Genomic DNA, 17,682 nt, shown 5'->3' with positions numbered 1-17,682 from the left:
TACTTATGTGTTAATTCAGTGTTGTAGTGCTGGAGGGGGAAGGGGAAAGGACAACGTATTTTCCTTTATTCTTGAAAGCTTCCTGATTTGATCCAAATGACATGATTACATTTTGCAGGGTTGCTGCAGCTGCCTGTCCAGAGACAAAACTGCAAGAGGCAAGGCAGGCTGAAGCAGCCCTAGATCACGAGCTGGAATTAGTATTGTTGCACAGAAATGCAAAACAAAACTACAAATTTTCTTAATTGACTACCATACTCTGTGCATGTGTTCAAAATGTTATTTAATAAAAACAGTGTCTTTTCAGGAATTAAGTAAATTTCTACATGTTTCAGAGCTTCTATACCATGAACACATTCTGCCATAAGTATTTCTGAATCCAAGTAACAGTCCTCGTCAACTGAATCCAAGAAAATGCCATCTAGTTCACCCTAGGTAAGATATTCTTGCAAAATGTAGATCTCCATGAAATATATGTAATCATTAACACTGAAGTCCTCTTTGGAACTGATTTTTCTCTGGAACTGAGCAGAGCTTTCTTTGCTTGACTCTCCTCAAATGTGGGTTGCTGGTGCTGAAAGCCTTTAGTAGGATTTATTTTCACTAAATCGAGGTATGTCTTATGTGGAAAAGTAACCCTCAAAATATTAGTCAGATAAATTCATCTGCCTTTTCAAAATTTTTATTTAAGAATGTTTTAACACTTGTATATACAACTGCACTCACCACTTTTCAATGGAATAAAAAATATTGGGGGTGGAGGGTCGGGGAACAGAAAGAAGTGTGAAAATCAAAATTAGGGTATCAAAAGAAACATCAGGTAGGAAGCCTTTGTAAGCATTTATACTGTTTTAAGAAAGAAACTGACAAGTAAACTGTCTTACAGGGACAATTTTGCAAACCCTATAAACAAGAGTACTCTGACAAACCTCGTAGTTTAACAAAAACCCTGCTGCAACCAGAAGAGTCACATCTTCGAACAACATATATAAATGCAAAAAGGTGAAGATGCAACCAGAAAAGCCCAGCTGAACCAAGGGCGGTAATCCGATGCACTGAAATAAACACTGGGGTGCTTCCCCTCATGAAGGAGCCTCCAGAGCAGCCGCTCCCGTATGAGCGTCGGCCACGAGCCCGCGCGGGCAGCCCCGGGACAGGGCAACCCCGGGACAGCGCAGCCCCGGGACAGGGCAGCCCCGGGACAGCGCAGCGCCGGGACAGGGCAGCGCCGGGACAGGCCCGGCCCGGGACAGCGCAGCCCCGGGACAGCGCAGCCCCGGGACAGGCCCGGCCCGGGGCACGGCCGAGGCTGAGGGAGCGCCGTGCCCGGCCGGGAGCGCGCGGCCCCACATTGGCTGCCATTGGCTGCCGCGCCTGTCCATCAGCGCGCGAGGCGGGGCCAGCGCCAGGCGTTCGTCATCTCGGGGCGACGGCGCGGCCGTGGCCAGGCCTGGCGTCATGGCGGCGGCGGCGCCCGGCCCGCTCCTGCCCGGCGGTCGCGCTCCAGAGGTCGAACCTGCGGCCTCTGAGGTAGCGAGCAGCGCCCTGCGCTGTCTGGTCGGGCTGGCGGGGCAGGTGAGTGAGGGGCGGGCGGAGGGAGAGGCCCAGGGCGGAGCTGGCTTGGGCGCCGCGCCCGCTTCACATCACCTCGCCTCGGGAGTCCGCGCAGAGCTGGCTCCTGTTTCTTCCCGGCTTGCGGGGCCCTTGTGGGCTCCAGGAACGGAGCTGGAGAGGACATAAGTTTGCCACAAACAAGGGAGCTGCCTCGCTTCTGGAGGTTGTTCGCGCCCGCCTGGCTTCTGCCAGGGCTGGGGCAGCGGTGCCGGCTGCCTCTCCCTCCGGCCGGGGCAGCCCCAGGGTGCGTGGCTGCTGCTGCTGCTGCTGCTTGTCTCCCGCAGCCGGGACCGTCCCTTTGCCTCGCAGTGACGGGACGTCGCGTGCCACTTTATAGTTTAGCAGATGATCTCTTCCATAGGAAATGCAATTTGCTTAATTGCTGTATCTTAATTAATTACTCGGAATTGAAAAGCTACTGAAAGCTTACAGTGCATTAAACCAAAATACATTATCAGGAGCTTGAAATTAGCCCTGCCTTGGTAATAACATACTATGAAACACGCAGTGTATCTGAGGGTCAGAATTTTTAGAGGTGCTTTGCTCTGTGGTACTTAAGTTGAAACACGTACTTCATGTTTAGTAATGTCTATGAATTGTGCAACAGATATTATGGTAGACCTTTGCTAGGAGAAGGTTTTAGTAATAATTTAATTATTGCTACAAATAATTTACAGATTAATTTTCCACTGTGGAAACATATATGTAGTTCTGTGAAGGCAGTAGAAGCACACTCTTACTTCAAAAGTTAGCAGATTGAAGCTTTGGGGCTGGATGATGAGCAATATCTGCAGGAGCTAGTGTAACTTAACGTATGTTTGGTACAGAAATGGGCTCTTAGATGCAGAGGCAGTTTAGGAGTAGCTGCTTGCTGATCTGAAATTATTTTTTAGAGTGTTTCACCTCTCATCTGTATAGAACTCTATTATACTTGCTTCTCACCTCCAAGTCTGCTAACAAATGTCTCTGTTTTCAAACAAAAGGCAACCAAAATTAAGGGCTTGATAATTCAGGCACTTAAGAGTTCAGTTTTCCTATCTCTATAAAGTGATTAAAAACTACAGTGGCTTTTGGACAGGAGCACAGTGCTAAACAGTGTACTGTTCAGGCACAGCTGACTCAGGATTACTGAGGCATGAAAACTATCTATTGAGGTTTAAAGGCCCCATAATTCTTCCTGGTGAAAATTCTGAATATAATCAATGAAGAGCTAATGACTGTCAGTTTATCTAGGTGTAAGGACAACACTATGAATGACAGTATTACAACATGTCAGAGAAAAGCTGGAACTCTTGTATTTATGAAAAACACAAAGGAGACTAAAGGGAAAGTTTCCGAAGCTCTTAACTAGGGCATTCATCACAAGTTTAATTAATTGTTTCTAAACATACATTTAAATTTATTTTTCTGTCTTGTTTTCAGTAGCTTAATTTTTTTCCAAAGCTGTCTCTACAACTAGCCTCTCACTGGACAGGTCCAAGGGATTTTTAAAAATGACTGGGTGTGCACAGACAGTTGTGAGAAAACCGTTTAGAGTTGCCGCATCCCCTCAGTAGAGTTACAGTAGCTATGGTGCAGAGTATAATTCTCTTGATTGGTGTTTGGGGTGTCTTCTTTCCATGACAACAGACCCGTTTTACCGTCCAGTGCAATGAGCTAGAAGGATCTGGTTGCTCCATCTTAGCTGTGAAAGTCCTCTTCATTGCTCAGTTATGATCCTTTCCAGTTGTTAAGTTACACACTTGTCTGCCAGTGCTTGAGTTCTGACAGATTTAACTTCTGTGTTTTACCCCCTTACTGATTCTAGCAAACTATCTTGCATTTTTGACTGAAACTACTGATACCCCGTTTCCCTTTTACAGAGATGAGTGAACATGTGCCAGATTGCTAGCAGTCACAGTTTGTGATTCATCATAGTAGTTTAAGTTGGATTTATGCTAGTAAGTTGGGCTGTAAGCAGGAATATTTCTGACACAGGAGTTTTTTTACTGGAGCAATCAATGGCGTGACCAGGAGGACATCTGACAATAACAACTCTTAAAACCTATATAGCTGATCCTGAAAAGTTCTTTAAGATTAGTAATAGGCAGTGTTATCATAAAACTAATTTTAAAGGGCTGAAATTACTTATGATCCTGTAAATTGCTGCAGAATAGGCTGTGGACTTGTAATCAGACAAAGGCTTTGAAGTTATCAAAACACTGAATTTATAAATCTGTTTGTCACAGTTTTAGTAAGTAATAGGATGTGAAAGACTGAGAACTTATTCTATTGTATTAGAAACCTTTGTTGGTGCAAGAGGTGTTTATTGTTTTATTTAAAAGCAGTGTCTGTGAGTTAAAACTATCACTGGCTTCTAAGTTAGCAGTTCTGTTGCTTTTTGTGCATTGAACCACAGGAGTTGTCCATTATGATACGAAGGCACACATAAGCTTATTCTTTTTGAAAAAGGAGGATTATTAGGAAATTGCAGTAGCACTTCTATTTTGTTTCATTTGGGTTACTTAATCTACACCTTTCTTACCCTGTCAGTAGACTGTAATATAGGAGATGTTGCTCTAGAAACTTTGGGCAGAAATGTGTGCTTCAGATGATCACATACGCACAGTGGCTTAATTCCTAAAGTAAATTTTATTCCTACTAAATTCTAAATACATTCTTTAGTCTTGTTCAAGACTAGTATATCCTAGAACATTACTTTTCCTACGTCCTATGTACTTAGCGTAACTACTAAACAGGCATAACTACTTGTGTGAAAATGAGCTAAAATACATTATATATCTAGTTAGGCTGTCTCCTTTGCTATGTAATTTGGGAATTAACCCTGAATGTAACAAGGCTGATCTTCAACTAGAGAAGGAAGGTTCAGGTTTACAGCTCTTTACAAAACTGTGTTAATGCTGGGATTTGAAACTAACATGGGACGGCTTGTCATCCACTGCTTTGTCTTCAGAGTGATGGAGGCATTCTTGTGTTCAGTTCTCAGTGTTTCCTCATACACTTTGTGGTGGCTTCAGGACACAAGTGCATATGCATTTTGTGTTCTTGTTCATAATACTTGATGCTGTTAGAAGTTAAATATCTTTAGACCATGACTTAAAGGTCACCTTTGTCATCTTCCTGAGGTACCTTTTTCTATTTCCAGCCCCACTTTTTTTTTTTTTTTTTTTTTTTAATGGAAGGAGTGAGGGATAGACATACAAATATGCATATGAATTGGGAACTCAGTGTTGCAAGCAGAGTACCTGTAGGTCCTCTTGATTTCAAACAAGAATTTTATCTGTATTTAGAGTTTGGGGTATCACTTGCAGGATGTTTGGTTGGAGAACAACCTACTTAACTTTGGGAAATGAAAGTGAGCACTACTTTAAGATCTTGAGAAGAGCTTTAGTGTAACAAAAAGGGCAAAGTTAGGTGTGAAAGTGTGTTAGTTCATTAGAGATTATTGACAATCAGCTTTGTATTAGTGTATTTTTAGCTTATAGAAGATACATAGTTCTTTTAAATAATACTTCAAATTCATTATGTATGTTTTTCTTTATTGCCTTGGGAGTTAAATATTGTAATTCCTTGGCAGTGAGAATAGACTGTGGCAATTGTTAATTTCAATACAAATGTATATACAGGAAAATAGTGTGTTTTGAAAATAGGTTTAATAGTGGTGCTGTGTAATCTAGAGTTTGTTAAACCTTGAGATTTTCAAAAATGTTTATTTTTATGCACTTATTTTTAAAATAAAGCTTCCTTTGGATTAGCAGCATGTAAAAATTCAAGAATGTGGCATGGTGTTACATCAGACATGGGTCATGGAGGCATAGATAGTCTTGCAGTCTTGGAATAAAACACATGAACTTACAGAGACTGCTATCCTGGGTCATGTTTCTTCGTACTGGTGGTTCTAGTATCCACTAAAAGAAAAGATGGTATGAGCGATTAACATGAACAATGTGCTTTCATACAAGAATTAATGTAATAAATCCAAAGACCGAATTAATACAATGAAAGCATGATGAGTTAGTAAGGAAATTTTAATTTTAGAATATATTCTACAAATACTAACTTACTGAGAATATGATAGCTGCTTGCACTATAATTGATAGCAAATCTTTCCAATGTTCTCATCTAAAAGTGGGGTGGATCTATATGAGACTGAGCATAATTGTTGTCTTGTAGAAGTCTTGTATACTTTTTTGATGTTAATACAGATAATATAATTTTTTATTGTGTTTGTTTTGCCCTGTTGAAGCTTAATCTTGGAGGCGATATTGTGAAAGTTGTAATCGATTGGAGCAAGCTTCAGAGCACATCAGCACTTCAGCCAGCGTTGCTGTTTAGTGCACTTCAGCAGCATATTTTATGTTTACAGGTAAATATTTCATGGGACACATTTGACTTCAAAAAAGTGATCAACAACTAAAAGTAGTTATCTCTGCTGTAAAATTTCAGTAATTTTGATCTTATGTTGCTGTGTTCAACAAAAAAGGAATGCAGAGGTGTTAAATGCTTGGGATTCCACTATGCTCCATAGGTACTCACACTTACGGATTTTTCAGATTAGTGGTGGGAATAGCCACTGTAGGTGAGCAGGCTGAATAAATGCAGCCTCATTGATTTCTAGACTTGCATTGTAAATGTGATACATTTCCATCTATGGTGGGTTATAATTAAGCAATAAGACACGGCAGGTGTGTGTCATGCTACGATAATGATTCCATGCGTTGGGTGAGTTTTGAGGCTCATAGAGTGCTTTCAGTGGTTCAAGAAGTGGCATTATCCCAGCATGACACATCCTGGAGTGTCTTACTGCAATTAAATATATTTTCAGCGTAGGCTTTTTTTTTAAAGAGTAATTTCTTTGACATTAATGTCTCATCTTGCCAAGTAGCCAGTCACCATTACTGTCATTTCTTTTAACTATTTGAAACTTTCCAACCCTGCCAAAAGTAATTTAGTTGCATGTCAGGGAGGGTGAGCAGTTTGTCAGCTGGTAACTGAACAGTGTTCTGACCTTGATAGTTCATATGTAAAAGATGGGGGTTTGAGTACTACTATTTTGCTTCAGCTAGTCAGTGAATTATTGGAGGTGCATAGTACTGAGAGGATGAAAAAGGAAGTTTCTGTATTTTCTTGTCTGTAGGTAAAAGAAAGACCCTTTGTTTTCCAGAAATCCGCCATATCTTTGGTGTGATGAACAGAAAGAGAAAATATGCAAGATAAAAGCAAATAAAATTTATGTCTAATATGTAAGAACACTGCAAGTAGGAATTTGATTCCATTTCAGAAAATGCTAAAGTTCATGTTGTCTTTTAAAAAATTAAAGTAATTTATAGAGAGAAAATATGCCTTGAAATTCAGACTAGATAAAACTGATAGAAATTAAAAAGAGACAGGGACGTGTACTGAGGTTTTGATGTTACATCGTACGTAAGAGTTATTGCAGTAAAATAAGCATTTTTCCTGCTACATATGTCTGTGCCTTTTCTCATTTAATTTCATGACCTAAGTAGGTAATCAACCGTGTCAAGCAAAGCATGTGTTCATGATAATGCCTATGTATTTCATGTCTGTGTTCTCTCATTCACTTGGGCAACTACGGTTTCAAGTGGAGAATGTAGTGCTGTGGTGATAAAGTAAAGGCTTTACAGTGTAAGAGCACTGGATTTCATGTTAAGGAGGAAAAATACTAAGCCTTACTGTTCTGAGTAGGCATTTGAATGACATGTTAATTAAGTGGCATTGATGCCAGTGATTGAAGCTTTGATTTAGCTAGTAACACAGGAGTATGGGCAGATTTTCACAGAAATTTGGGAGTTTTCAAACCTCTAAAAGACACAGGTCAAAAAGGTCAGAACTGTGGTGTGCACAATATTTGGAACTTCTTTTTAATCTTATTACTGTGTTCTGTCAGAGGAGGATGTTGTAATTCCCAAAATTATTTCCATTGGTCTGGTTGGAAATTGTAATAGTACTTGTCTTCTTGGCTTTGGGACTTTATTTTTTTTAACCCTAACATACTGTTTTCTTTGTTCAGCCTCTCTTAGAAAAACTACAGTCATTGATCAAAGAGGAAAATATAGGCCATGTTGAACCTGCAGGTAAAACAGAAAGCGAAACAAGTTTAGATATTTATGATGGTAACAGTCAGACTGAAGAAAAGTATGGAAGTTATGACTTGAGAGATCTGAAGGATTCTCATTTTCATTTTGATCCAGAAGTGGTCCAAATAAAAGCTGGAAAAGCAGAAGTAAGTGATTATGTGAATTTGAAAACAGAAAAATGAAAGACCTTTCTAAATTTCAAATTTAAAGAATGAAATAGATACATGCCATCATGTTTATTACCTGCAGATTGACAGGCGGATATCAGCCTTCATCGAGAGGAAACAAGCCGAGATCAATGAAAATAATGTCAGGGAATTTTGCAATGTTATTGATTGTAATCAAGGTAACTGGCTAGCCAGACTTTAATCTTCATAGCGATTTAAGTTGCGTGGGGTTTTTTGTTTAATTTTTTTTTTATTTTCCAAAAGCACTAATCTGTATTTAAAACTGAACTTTCTCTTAAGAATAACTTTATTTTAAAATTTAGAACTTGCATGTGCACTTCAGATGTCAGGTAGAAAAACAAAGTAAGTAGTCACTGGATGACAATGTTTAAGGCATTCCATACAGAAAAATTGTATCTCTTACTGTGTTAATTTTAAGAGCTGCTATCTTAGTTCATATGGTTTTGTAGCTATTGTTCCCAGTGTTTTAACTAGATATTCCTCCAAAGTAAATGGAATTGCAGTTCAGAAATGTCTTGTAAATTGCATATTCAAATTGAAGTTAATTTAGTGCTAGTTAAATTACAAAGAAGTATTTTTACAATGAATTTGGATTACTAGCTACTTGACCTTTTTTTTTTTAACATTGCTCACATTGTTGGTGTTTTTCATACACCAGCTAGTACAATTGGCTGTATCTGTAACCAATCTTAAATCCAGCTGGTAGACTGGATCCCCATTACAGGATCAGTAACTGTAGCCAAATGGATTTTTGAAGTTAAGACAGTTTTATATATGTAAAACTACATAAGTAGTACAGAGATATCTTACAAGTACCTGTGAGCCCACATGTGCATTGTTTCTATGAGGTACTTACGCTCTTAGAGATCAAAGCTTGTTGTTCAGTAAGCTTCTTAGAGAGTTTAACTGCTTGAATGTTAGTTGGAATGTACGGATATATGAAGTTTAGTAGAATATGCTAGAAAGTAAAACACTGTTTCCCAAAATTGTTAATTATGTACAGAAGAAATGATAATAAGACCTGTCTCATTGTTCAGGCATAATAAAGTATGTGTAAAGCTTTGGTGCATATGAACAGAGATTAACATATAAACATTAGAATAAATTAAGGTGGTCCATACTGTAGGTTTCTATGGTTAAGCAAATGGAAAAATTCACATGGATCAGAATAAATGCAGGAAGGTTTAGGAAAGAATGCTGATGAATAAACTAGATCAGTCAAAAAATAGAAGAGTTTCAGAAAAGGACATAAAACCAGAATAACAATGGTAAGCAGGAAAAAAGCTTCTGTACAGGAAGAAAGAAATAAGTTACAGAGAAATGCAGTGAAAAGTAAGAACCAAATAAATTTGGTCCTGACCCAGTAAATTTCTCTATACGTGCGTGTGCACATTAATATGAGTGACTTATCCAATTAAAACTAGTAGGTCCATGCAAGTGTGTGAAATTATTAATGGGCAAGTGTTTATAGAATGAATTAAGTATTTCTGATTTTTTTTATTGTTTGAAGCATTTTAATTAGATTTGTTAAAAGCATCAAGGCTGATGGTGGTTAGAATATTTTCAGTTATAAATACATAATTAGGACCTCACTTGTTATATCATTATTTATTTAGAAAATAGCTGTGCCAGAACAGATGCAATTTTCACACCCTATCCTGGATTTAAAAGTCATATAAAGGGTAAGCAACTCTTTTAATACCCATTTAAGTGTCCAGATATGACAGCACTGATAAGTTTTTAATATCAAAACTTTTTATAGAATGCTCAAAAATGCAAACTTAACATACTGATTTTTGACTCTAGTGAATACTTTTTACATCTTCATTTATGTCTCCAAGGTTTTAAATCTAAATTAATGGTTAGGCACTAAAGACCAAAACAAAATAGCCTATTTTCATTGTCTGAAACGAAATGTGGAAGAGATAAAGGAGGGCAGAGAAGCTGAACAATTCTTAGTTTTTCTTTAAGGTGAGGCCATCAATAAGGAAATGAGATTGAATAGGATTATATTCTATTTTTCATTAATTGGAGTAAGTGTATTGAAATAGAATATAATTTGGGGACAGTGGAAGTTCTAAGACAGATTTATAAGAAATGACATGCTGCGGAACGAGTTTATCACTGCACTAACTTTTGGAAAGGCATAAATAATGTGGAAGCGATTGTCTAACAGAAGTTGTGTGTAAAATACTGCTTGTTCATCTGCTACTCTCTAGGTATATGCAAGTTACCCTTCTTTAAAAACAAATTAAATACCCAAAATGAGAATGAAAGTAACCCTCTTTTTCATTTTTGAGAGTGATAATATTCAGTTATCCACTTAATATTGGTCCTAGAAACCAATAATTATTTTGAATTCTGTAATTCAGAATAAGACTGTAAAGCACAATAATAAGTATTGAAAGGTATGGTGAGCTAAGAAGGAGATGGGGAAGTGAGTTCGATTTTAGAATCTTTCACACAGAACCTCTTTGAATAAGTCAGTGTTTTAAACTGAGTGTTAATTTGTAAGTTGGCAGCATGATACTGGAAAAAAGGGAAGTTTGCACTTCAAGGAACAGTTCATAACTGAAATGTGAAAAACACTTAGAAAGGAATTGGAAGTAAAACCAGCATAAATTAAAACAAGAATGTAGCATGTGGCCTTCATGAAATATTGAGTAGGATGGTGTATGTGTTTGTGTGCTTCAGCATCTGGAGTTGCCAGTATAGTCTTTAAATCTGCAGTACACTGCAGTAATTCTATGAGGAGAACTTAAGGAATGACTGTGATTTAACAAGAAGTGATCAAAATCTCCTGATGAAGACATGGCTCAGCATGGGTAAAAGATAGTCCCAAATGCAGCTGAAGAGTCACTAAAGCTTTTACCCAAATGACAAAAATTAGAAGTGAACTTCCTTGCTGAGGTTCGTATTGGTTCTTCCAGTTGTGTACCTCCCCTCATCTTCATATATTTATGATGCTTCCTGTAATATGAGGTCTGGCCTCTTCTTTGTGTTCACAAAAGCTCACATGTACAACTGCTGACATAGATACCTAGGTTTCTGCTGTTTATCAGCAGCTGATGACAAATTCTTGACACTGCCATTCTACATGAATGTATGAGTAATTCTTTTACTTTGCATATTAAAATCCTAGGTTTTTGCTAGGTTTAGTTACTCGTGCAAAAAAATAGGAAAATGCTTTTACTTGAGCTTTTGATCTTAATGTATGTGGAACCCTTCATATGCAAGACTTTCATGAAACTGATTTAACACAGGTTTTCATGCTTGAATACTTTGATTCTTTTAGTTAGATCTGCTTTGTGTGTCATGTGCATATATGTGAAATTTATTTTGTCTTTAAACAGTTTCTAGGGTAGTAAATACATATGGACCTCAGACTAGATCTGAAGGAACGCATGGGCCCAGTCACAAAGGCAGTGTACCCCTGCATGATTGTGGAAACCAAGCTGTTGAGGAGAGATTGCAAAACATTGAAGCACACTTACGGTTACAAACAGGTTTGTATCATGTTTTAATTTTGACACTGGTGTGCCATTTTATACTACAGTTATCATTACTGGGGTGAAACAAGGCAAGTCTATAAAAACTGATACTGTAAAGACAGTGGATAGATCCACTGAAGGGTTTAGTCACCCCAAGTACGATGGTCTACTGTTTAGGGTTTTATGCCCAAAAACTAACCCAGATTTAGGCCAAATTTGAAATGCTGAGTTAGTAAGTGTACACATTATGTGGTGGCAGATAAGAGAGAGGCACATCAGAACAGGATTTAAAATAACACGGAGCATCTGGAGGTGGGGGTTCTCTGTAGCCACTGGAGTCCTGCCTTGAACCACTGAACAGGAAAAGCTGAGTTTAGGTTGAAGGGCTGCTTCATGGACAACTTGTGGGCTGGTGGTAGAATCAACACAAAGGATGACCTGAAACCTTTTCCTAAAGATGGATGTTTCTTGAAATACATTTAGATGTAAAGCCTATTTCCCAGAATGTGGGAAGCTTGCTGTCACTACTTCCCTTTAGGCCTGCAAACATGAGTCCATACATTTCACTAAAATACATGCCATAGCCATCAGCCTAGTGACATTTTTTAGGTAGTTGCTTTCCTCACCCCAACCCTAGTTTTCTGTAATATAAATCAATGAGGAACTTAGGAATGAGAAATTAGTATTTTTTTTGAAAATTCTTTTCAAAGTAGAACAGAAACCTGATCTCCATCTAGTAAAGTGAATTTTCTACGCATGACACTATGGACACACTTGACTTTTTTGTCTTTTGAATACTGAATAGATGCCAATCCATTCTCTTAACTTGGAACATTGACTAGATTACTAGGTTCCTGTGACTGTGTAGTGGATTAAAGTCCTCTGGCAGGAAGGAGAGTAAGATATGTGCAGATACTCTTGAGGCATCAGTCAGAGCTTGATGCTTAGCTGTGTAGCAGTCTCAAAAATAAGCCGGCTTTTGTGCATGGAAGTAGAATTTGGAAGTGGCTGGTCAGCATTAGGGTTACAATGTGTAGTAGCTTTGGAGTTTGTGCATCTGAGGGATAATGACTGAAGGTAGCTAAGGAGGGGTCCTTGCTTCCAGGTTGTGCCTATAATAGGTGACATTATTTTGTTTGAAGGAATGGGTCAGCTAAACTATAATATAGGTTAAGAAGGTGGAAGCATGCAACACCAGCTTAACTCCTGTTCAAATCAGCATTCATGGGGAACGTCTCTGTATTATTTGATGCATACCCCAGCAGCTGTGCAAAAAATACTCATCTGAGCAGGTAACATGCCTCAGCTACCTATTCCACCAGTTTTTGTTTCTGGCAACAGAAAGAGTTAATCTTGACTCACTGGCTGTGTTTCAGAACAGCTTCTAGTGCAGTATTGCTCTTTTCCCTTTACATTAAGAGAAAGCAATATTAAGAGTGAGAGGTGAGCCAATTTAATTAGTAGGTGCTGAGTGATGAGTAGAAAGCAGAACTGAAGGAGGGAAGCTACCTGCAAAATTGTTTCTTTGAAGGGACAAAATAGATGAATGGAAAAAAAACCTCCAAAACCCCACATTAGTGCTTATTTTGGTAGTTAGCAGAATAGAATTGTCTTGTCTAGCAGACCCGGAAATAAAAGGAAATGGGTGTCTAAAAGCTTGCAACAGCCTTGGTTGTCAGCATGGTTCAGAACCAGACTATCATTTTAATTGGAATAGCCAGTACTTAGTTGTGATAGTTATTTCATATAGTTATTTCATTATAGAATACCTATGGAGTGCAAATAAGATGCTTGCTAAGGCTGATCTTTTGATCAGTTCTGTTTTTACATGGAGAAATGAGCCCAAGCTGCTGTAGTATAGATGAAAACAGCAAGTGGGTTGAGGTGGGATTTTTTTGGTGCTCTTGTTTTTATGGTGTGAGTTGGTTTTGCTGTGGGTTTTTTTGTGAGGGTGGTTCTTGGGGGAGCTTTTTTGTTTGGTTTTTTTTTTTTTTTTTCCAGAGCTCTGTTATTCAGTTCAATGCACACATTCCCCACTCCTGTTCTCCCATCTATGGTCAGGCAAATGCTGTTCTTTGTCAAGCACAACTCATACTTGTCCTCTTATCTCTGATGCTCAGTGGAGATTGTTCTGAAAGAAACCTATCTTAGATATCAAAGCTGAATTCATGTGTGGTCTGCCATCCCATCTGCTCTCTCCTAATGCTGGTGTCAGCTTTGAAGTGATAGCGTTTCATTTATGACCAATGTATTGTAAGAGTGATCATTAGTTGTTTCAGGGACCTTGTCTGACATACTTCAGCCAACTACATGAAGTTGTCTTACTGCTTTCATTGACTGCACTGGCTTATCAATCAGGTTTTATCCTGAATCATATTAATTATCCTTCCTTTTTATTATCCCATCCATTTATTTTGTTTCAGCTACTGGTTGATAGCTAATCTTGAAGAATGCAAATTTGAAACTTGTAATCTTTAGTTAAATAAGTTATTCAAGCACTTTTCCTGATTTCTTTGCATTACTACTGGTGTATTTAGGTGGTCCAGTACCAAGAGACATTTATCAGAGAATTAAGAAGCTTGAAGATAAAATCCTTGAGCTGGAAGGACTGTCTCCTGAATATTTTCAATCTGTAGTAAGAAATTTTCTCACCTTCTTTTGCCATACCTAAATGTGTTTTGGCCTTTTGTGCTTGAATCTTTGATGTACAGAGAAAAACTTAGAGGGCAGACACTTTTAATAAACAACTCTGGCTTGGTTAGTGGTTATATTACATGTGGACCATCTAACCAAGTTCATATTTACCTAATTTCTCACTCAAAAGAAGAGTGTATCTGTTAGGAGAAAAACTCTGCTGCCACCCAAGCTTCACTAATTTGTAAGAAATGTATCAGAGAGCTTGTATTTCTCCTCCCTGCCTTAAAATCTGAAGTGTTTCTTATGTCAAGAAAATTGACTGAAGTTTTGATTTTTGATAGAAATCATTAATGTCTTAAAACAACTAAAATAATTTGGTCTTCTGTACATGATCCAATTGATAACGATATGCGAATAACTTCTAAACAGATGAGAGAGTAAACCCCTTAAAAATTCCTTCATGTGATTCTGTGGCTTAGTTTTCCTAGTTTCTGGTTTTCAGGCAGAGCTCTGTCTCTGAATAGTACATCTTAACCTTAACTCACCAAAGGGTATTAGGACAAAGAAACATTAGCTGTTACTACATTCGGCTCTACTTGACTGTAGGAATTTCTTGTGTGTTATCTTGCTCTTCTTTCCCCATGTAACAGTAAGAATGTCTCTTTTATTGTTGAATGCATTTTAATTTGTATCTTCTTGCTTGAGAAAGAGTCAGTAATCAAAAATCAATAGCAATATTACACATTTTTGTTTAATTTTTTAAATTTGTCTTGGAGACCAATAAAGTTCTTTATTTGTGAGGGTATTCCTTTAAGTGGCTGAAAACCAGAAGTTAAAACATACAATTTCATAAGCTGAAATTTCTATTGAAAGTGCTTTAGGATCTCTAGAAGGAGGATCAGGGAAAAAACTGTGATGGTGGCAATAGTAGTATTGCACAGTAATTAGCACATTTTATCCAAAGTTTTGCATAAATATTGGTGTGGATATAGGCAAATTTTAGGGAGAAAAATATTGACAGTTTCAAAAGCTTAATTCTATCTGAAGGAAGCTTCAGTTAAATTGATAGTTGTTGACTGCCAAGTGTGGAGAAGCTTCAACAGCTTCTGACTGCTCTCCAGTAGTATTTCTCATGATCCAAAGTACTTAATTATAAAAAAGGTTTCTTTAATCCATGGAATGGCAGTCAGTGGTTTTTTTCTATACTTTAAAGACTCTTGACAATGTTGTTACAGAATTATTTGTGGTCCTCTGTCAGTGCAACATTAAGTCTATTTTGATTATGTCTTTTCTTCAGAGCTGTTCTGGCAAGAGGAGAAAGATTCAATCTCCCCATGTAAGTGCTATCAATTCTTGTTCTTCTTAAGTTTAGGATGTTTTGAGTGGAAAGTTCTATGAAGCAAATATCTAAGTTCTCAGAAATAGCTGCATCAGTATTGGATAGCTTGCTGGCAAAGAGAGAGGGAAGGAGACAGAAAGCTAGTGGGTGTTACAATTAATTACATGGTCTTCTAAGAATATATACTAGGGTAAGTTAGTGTTTTCACCAGTTAGAAGGATGATAGAATAAAACAAATCAATAATTTTGTTAATCAAGCTGAAAGTAACAGGCAATTTCTGTATTCTGATCAGCCCTCTATTAATGTCATTCTGTTTTGTGGCTTAGTGTTTTTTGTTGATGTAAAAATTATTTTTCAACTTGCTTTACTGGTTTATGAAAAGGCAAAATTAGAAATGGCTGGCTTGGCAAAAGTATTGCAGAAGGACCCAACATTATAGCAGGTAATATAGCAACAATATAGCAGATACCTGTAAGTAAGGCTTGCCATTTTCACAACACCATCGCATAAGGGAATGCATTAGCCATGTACCTTAGCCACAAGAGAGAAGTTTTTATTGGTACAAGTGGGACCATGGCTGGAACCTTGTGTACTCCTAGCCATCACCCTTGGAGACAGATGGACTGGGGAGAATGCTTAGAATGGGATGTGGGCCATCTGAGACTTGAGAAAGTAGGATTGTTTAGAAAAAAAAAGTCCTGCATAGGGTGAAATATTCTTGTAAAAAGGATGATGACTGGTTTGTGTAAGAAGACATAAAAAAACTGTCAGGTTAAGTGGCACAGAGGAGCTTGATGTTGGGCAGTAGGGAAAGAAAACCCTTCAGCTGTAAACTGAAGTTCTACAAAATCTAGGTAGTCTTATCCAGTGTTTTAACATGAAGGGATTTCTTAGGGTTTTTCATGAGCAGGCTAAACAAGCATTTAATAGAAGTAGCACCAATATATTGATCCACGGTTAGGACTGTCTTTCTTGCAAGTTTATGTTCTTTTTCCTTTAAATATAAATAGGCAAAGACTAGATTCAGACAATTCTGCAGAAGTAGATCTATTTCTGCTTAGTGCAGTATGCAGTGACCTCAAGTATCAAGTGATAAGCTACTTCTCTAGCAATTACAAGATGTAAATGATTGTGATTTTTATTTTGTTCTTTTAGCAGAGCTATTCATTGGCTGAACTTGATGAAAAGATCAATGCTATAAAACAGGCATTACTGAGGAAAACAAAAGAAAGCAAGTCCAAGGAGTCTGAGCAACTTCTTCGATAAAAGTGTTTTCAGAATCCTCATCATGCTTTACACATACCTAAACCATAGACCTGCGTAGTGTTCATCAGAGATGACTAGCAATGAAAACAAAGCATGCATATATGCTCCTTTTGGATGATCTTGAAAGCTTTCTTTCCAAGTAACTTGCTTAAAAGCAGCCTTATTAATGAAATAGTTACTTTAAAATGAAGAACTTTTCAGGAATGTCATTCTAATAATCCATTCCCTTCTGTTATAAAGGAGGACTGCAGCATTGTTTGTATGTCAAAAGTCTTAACCTACACACAAAAGCTACATCTCATGTAATTCTTGGTGACTAAGTATTCCAAAGGACTATCTTTTGAATACTGTTCATGTAAGTAGTTTGCATAGACTTGTGAAATTAAATACTTCCTCAGAAATAAACTGACTTGTGGAAAAAAATTACCAAAACCTTACAGAATGCATGCTTACCTATGGGGTTTTTTCTGTTTGTCACTGTTTTCACAGCTGTTAGAAATGCAGCAAATTGCATTTCTGTGTGACAGGTAATTATGGAAATCCTGTATGTGTAAATAAAAACAACTTTTCTTCACTTTTTCAGTGTCTTGTGGGAATTCACATTTCATAACCTGCTCAAAAACAATGTATTCTAAAAACCATCCCAGGGGAGATTTTGAGGAGCATGCCAGCAAGGCACCAATTTCCTTTCCATTTGCATGCTTACATGACTTTTGAAGCATGGATGCCAGCTGTATAGTTTAAATTAAAGTCAGACCTTTGGCCACACAGTGAAGTGAGATTTTGTTGTGACTTTTTGTTTGGTTTTGTTTGTTTGTTTTTTAATAAAGTATTTTCTATTTATACAAGTTCTTTTTATTTACTGTCTGTCATTATTTCAGCTTAGAAGAAAAGAAGCTGTTATAGAGGGAGTTTTAAATGCACTGCTCTGCTTACAGCAGTCATATTGTTGATGTCCCTGTATCAGTCTCTGTGACAGATGTTATGAACAGTAGTGACTGGACACAGCCATTGAGTAATAGTAGACATTTTCTGTGAACTCATCTTT

General features: G+C 37.7%; 1 protein-coding gene across 6 annotated transcripts; it reads left to right on the top strand.

Annotated features, from left to right (window-relative positions):
• The first annotated feature begins 1,433 nt into the window (after positions 1-1,433).
• MBIP (MAP3K12 binding inhibitory protein 1) lies at positions 1,434-17,482 on the top strand. 6 transcript variants are annotated; one of them, XM_069017827.1, is made up of 10 exons: positions 1,434-1,575; positions 5,861-5,980; positions 7,646-7,709; positions 7,827-7,858; positions 7,962-8,058; positions 9,517-9,582; positions 11,254-11,406; positions 13,929-14,026; positions 15,326-15,364; positions 16,524-17,482. In XM_069017827.1, exons 1-10 carry the CDS (start codon positions 1,459-1,461, stop codon positions 16,632-16,634), a joined length of 897 nt encoding a protein of 298 aa, XP_068873928.1. In that variant the 5' UTR covers positions 1,434-1,458; the 3' UTR covers positions 16,635-17,482. The 6 variants fall into 6 exon arrangements, with proteins under 6 accessions (XP_068873928.1, XP_068873927.1, XP_068873926.1 ...); XM_069017826.1 differs by having other exon boundaries at positions 7,646-7,858; positions 16,527-17,482; XM_069017825.1 differs by having other exon boundaries at positions 7,646-7,858.
• Positions 17,483-17,682: the final 200 nt, after the last annotated feature.

This window comes from Aphelocoma coerulescens, chromosome 5 (assembly GCF_041296385.1).
Source record: "Aphelocoma coerulescens isolate FSJ_1873_10779 chromosome 5, UR_Acoe_1.0, whole genome shotgun sequence".
Classification (NCBI taxonomy): domain Eukaryota; kingdom Metazoa; phylum Chordata; class Aves; order Passeriformes; family Corvidae; genus Aphelocoma; species Aphelocoma coerulescens.
The sequence above is the reverse complement of the archived record's forward strand: the minus strand, read 5'-3'. Positions and strand labels throughout refer to the sequence as shown.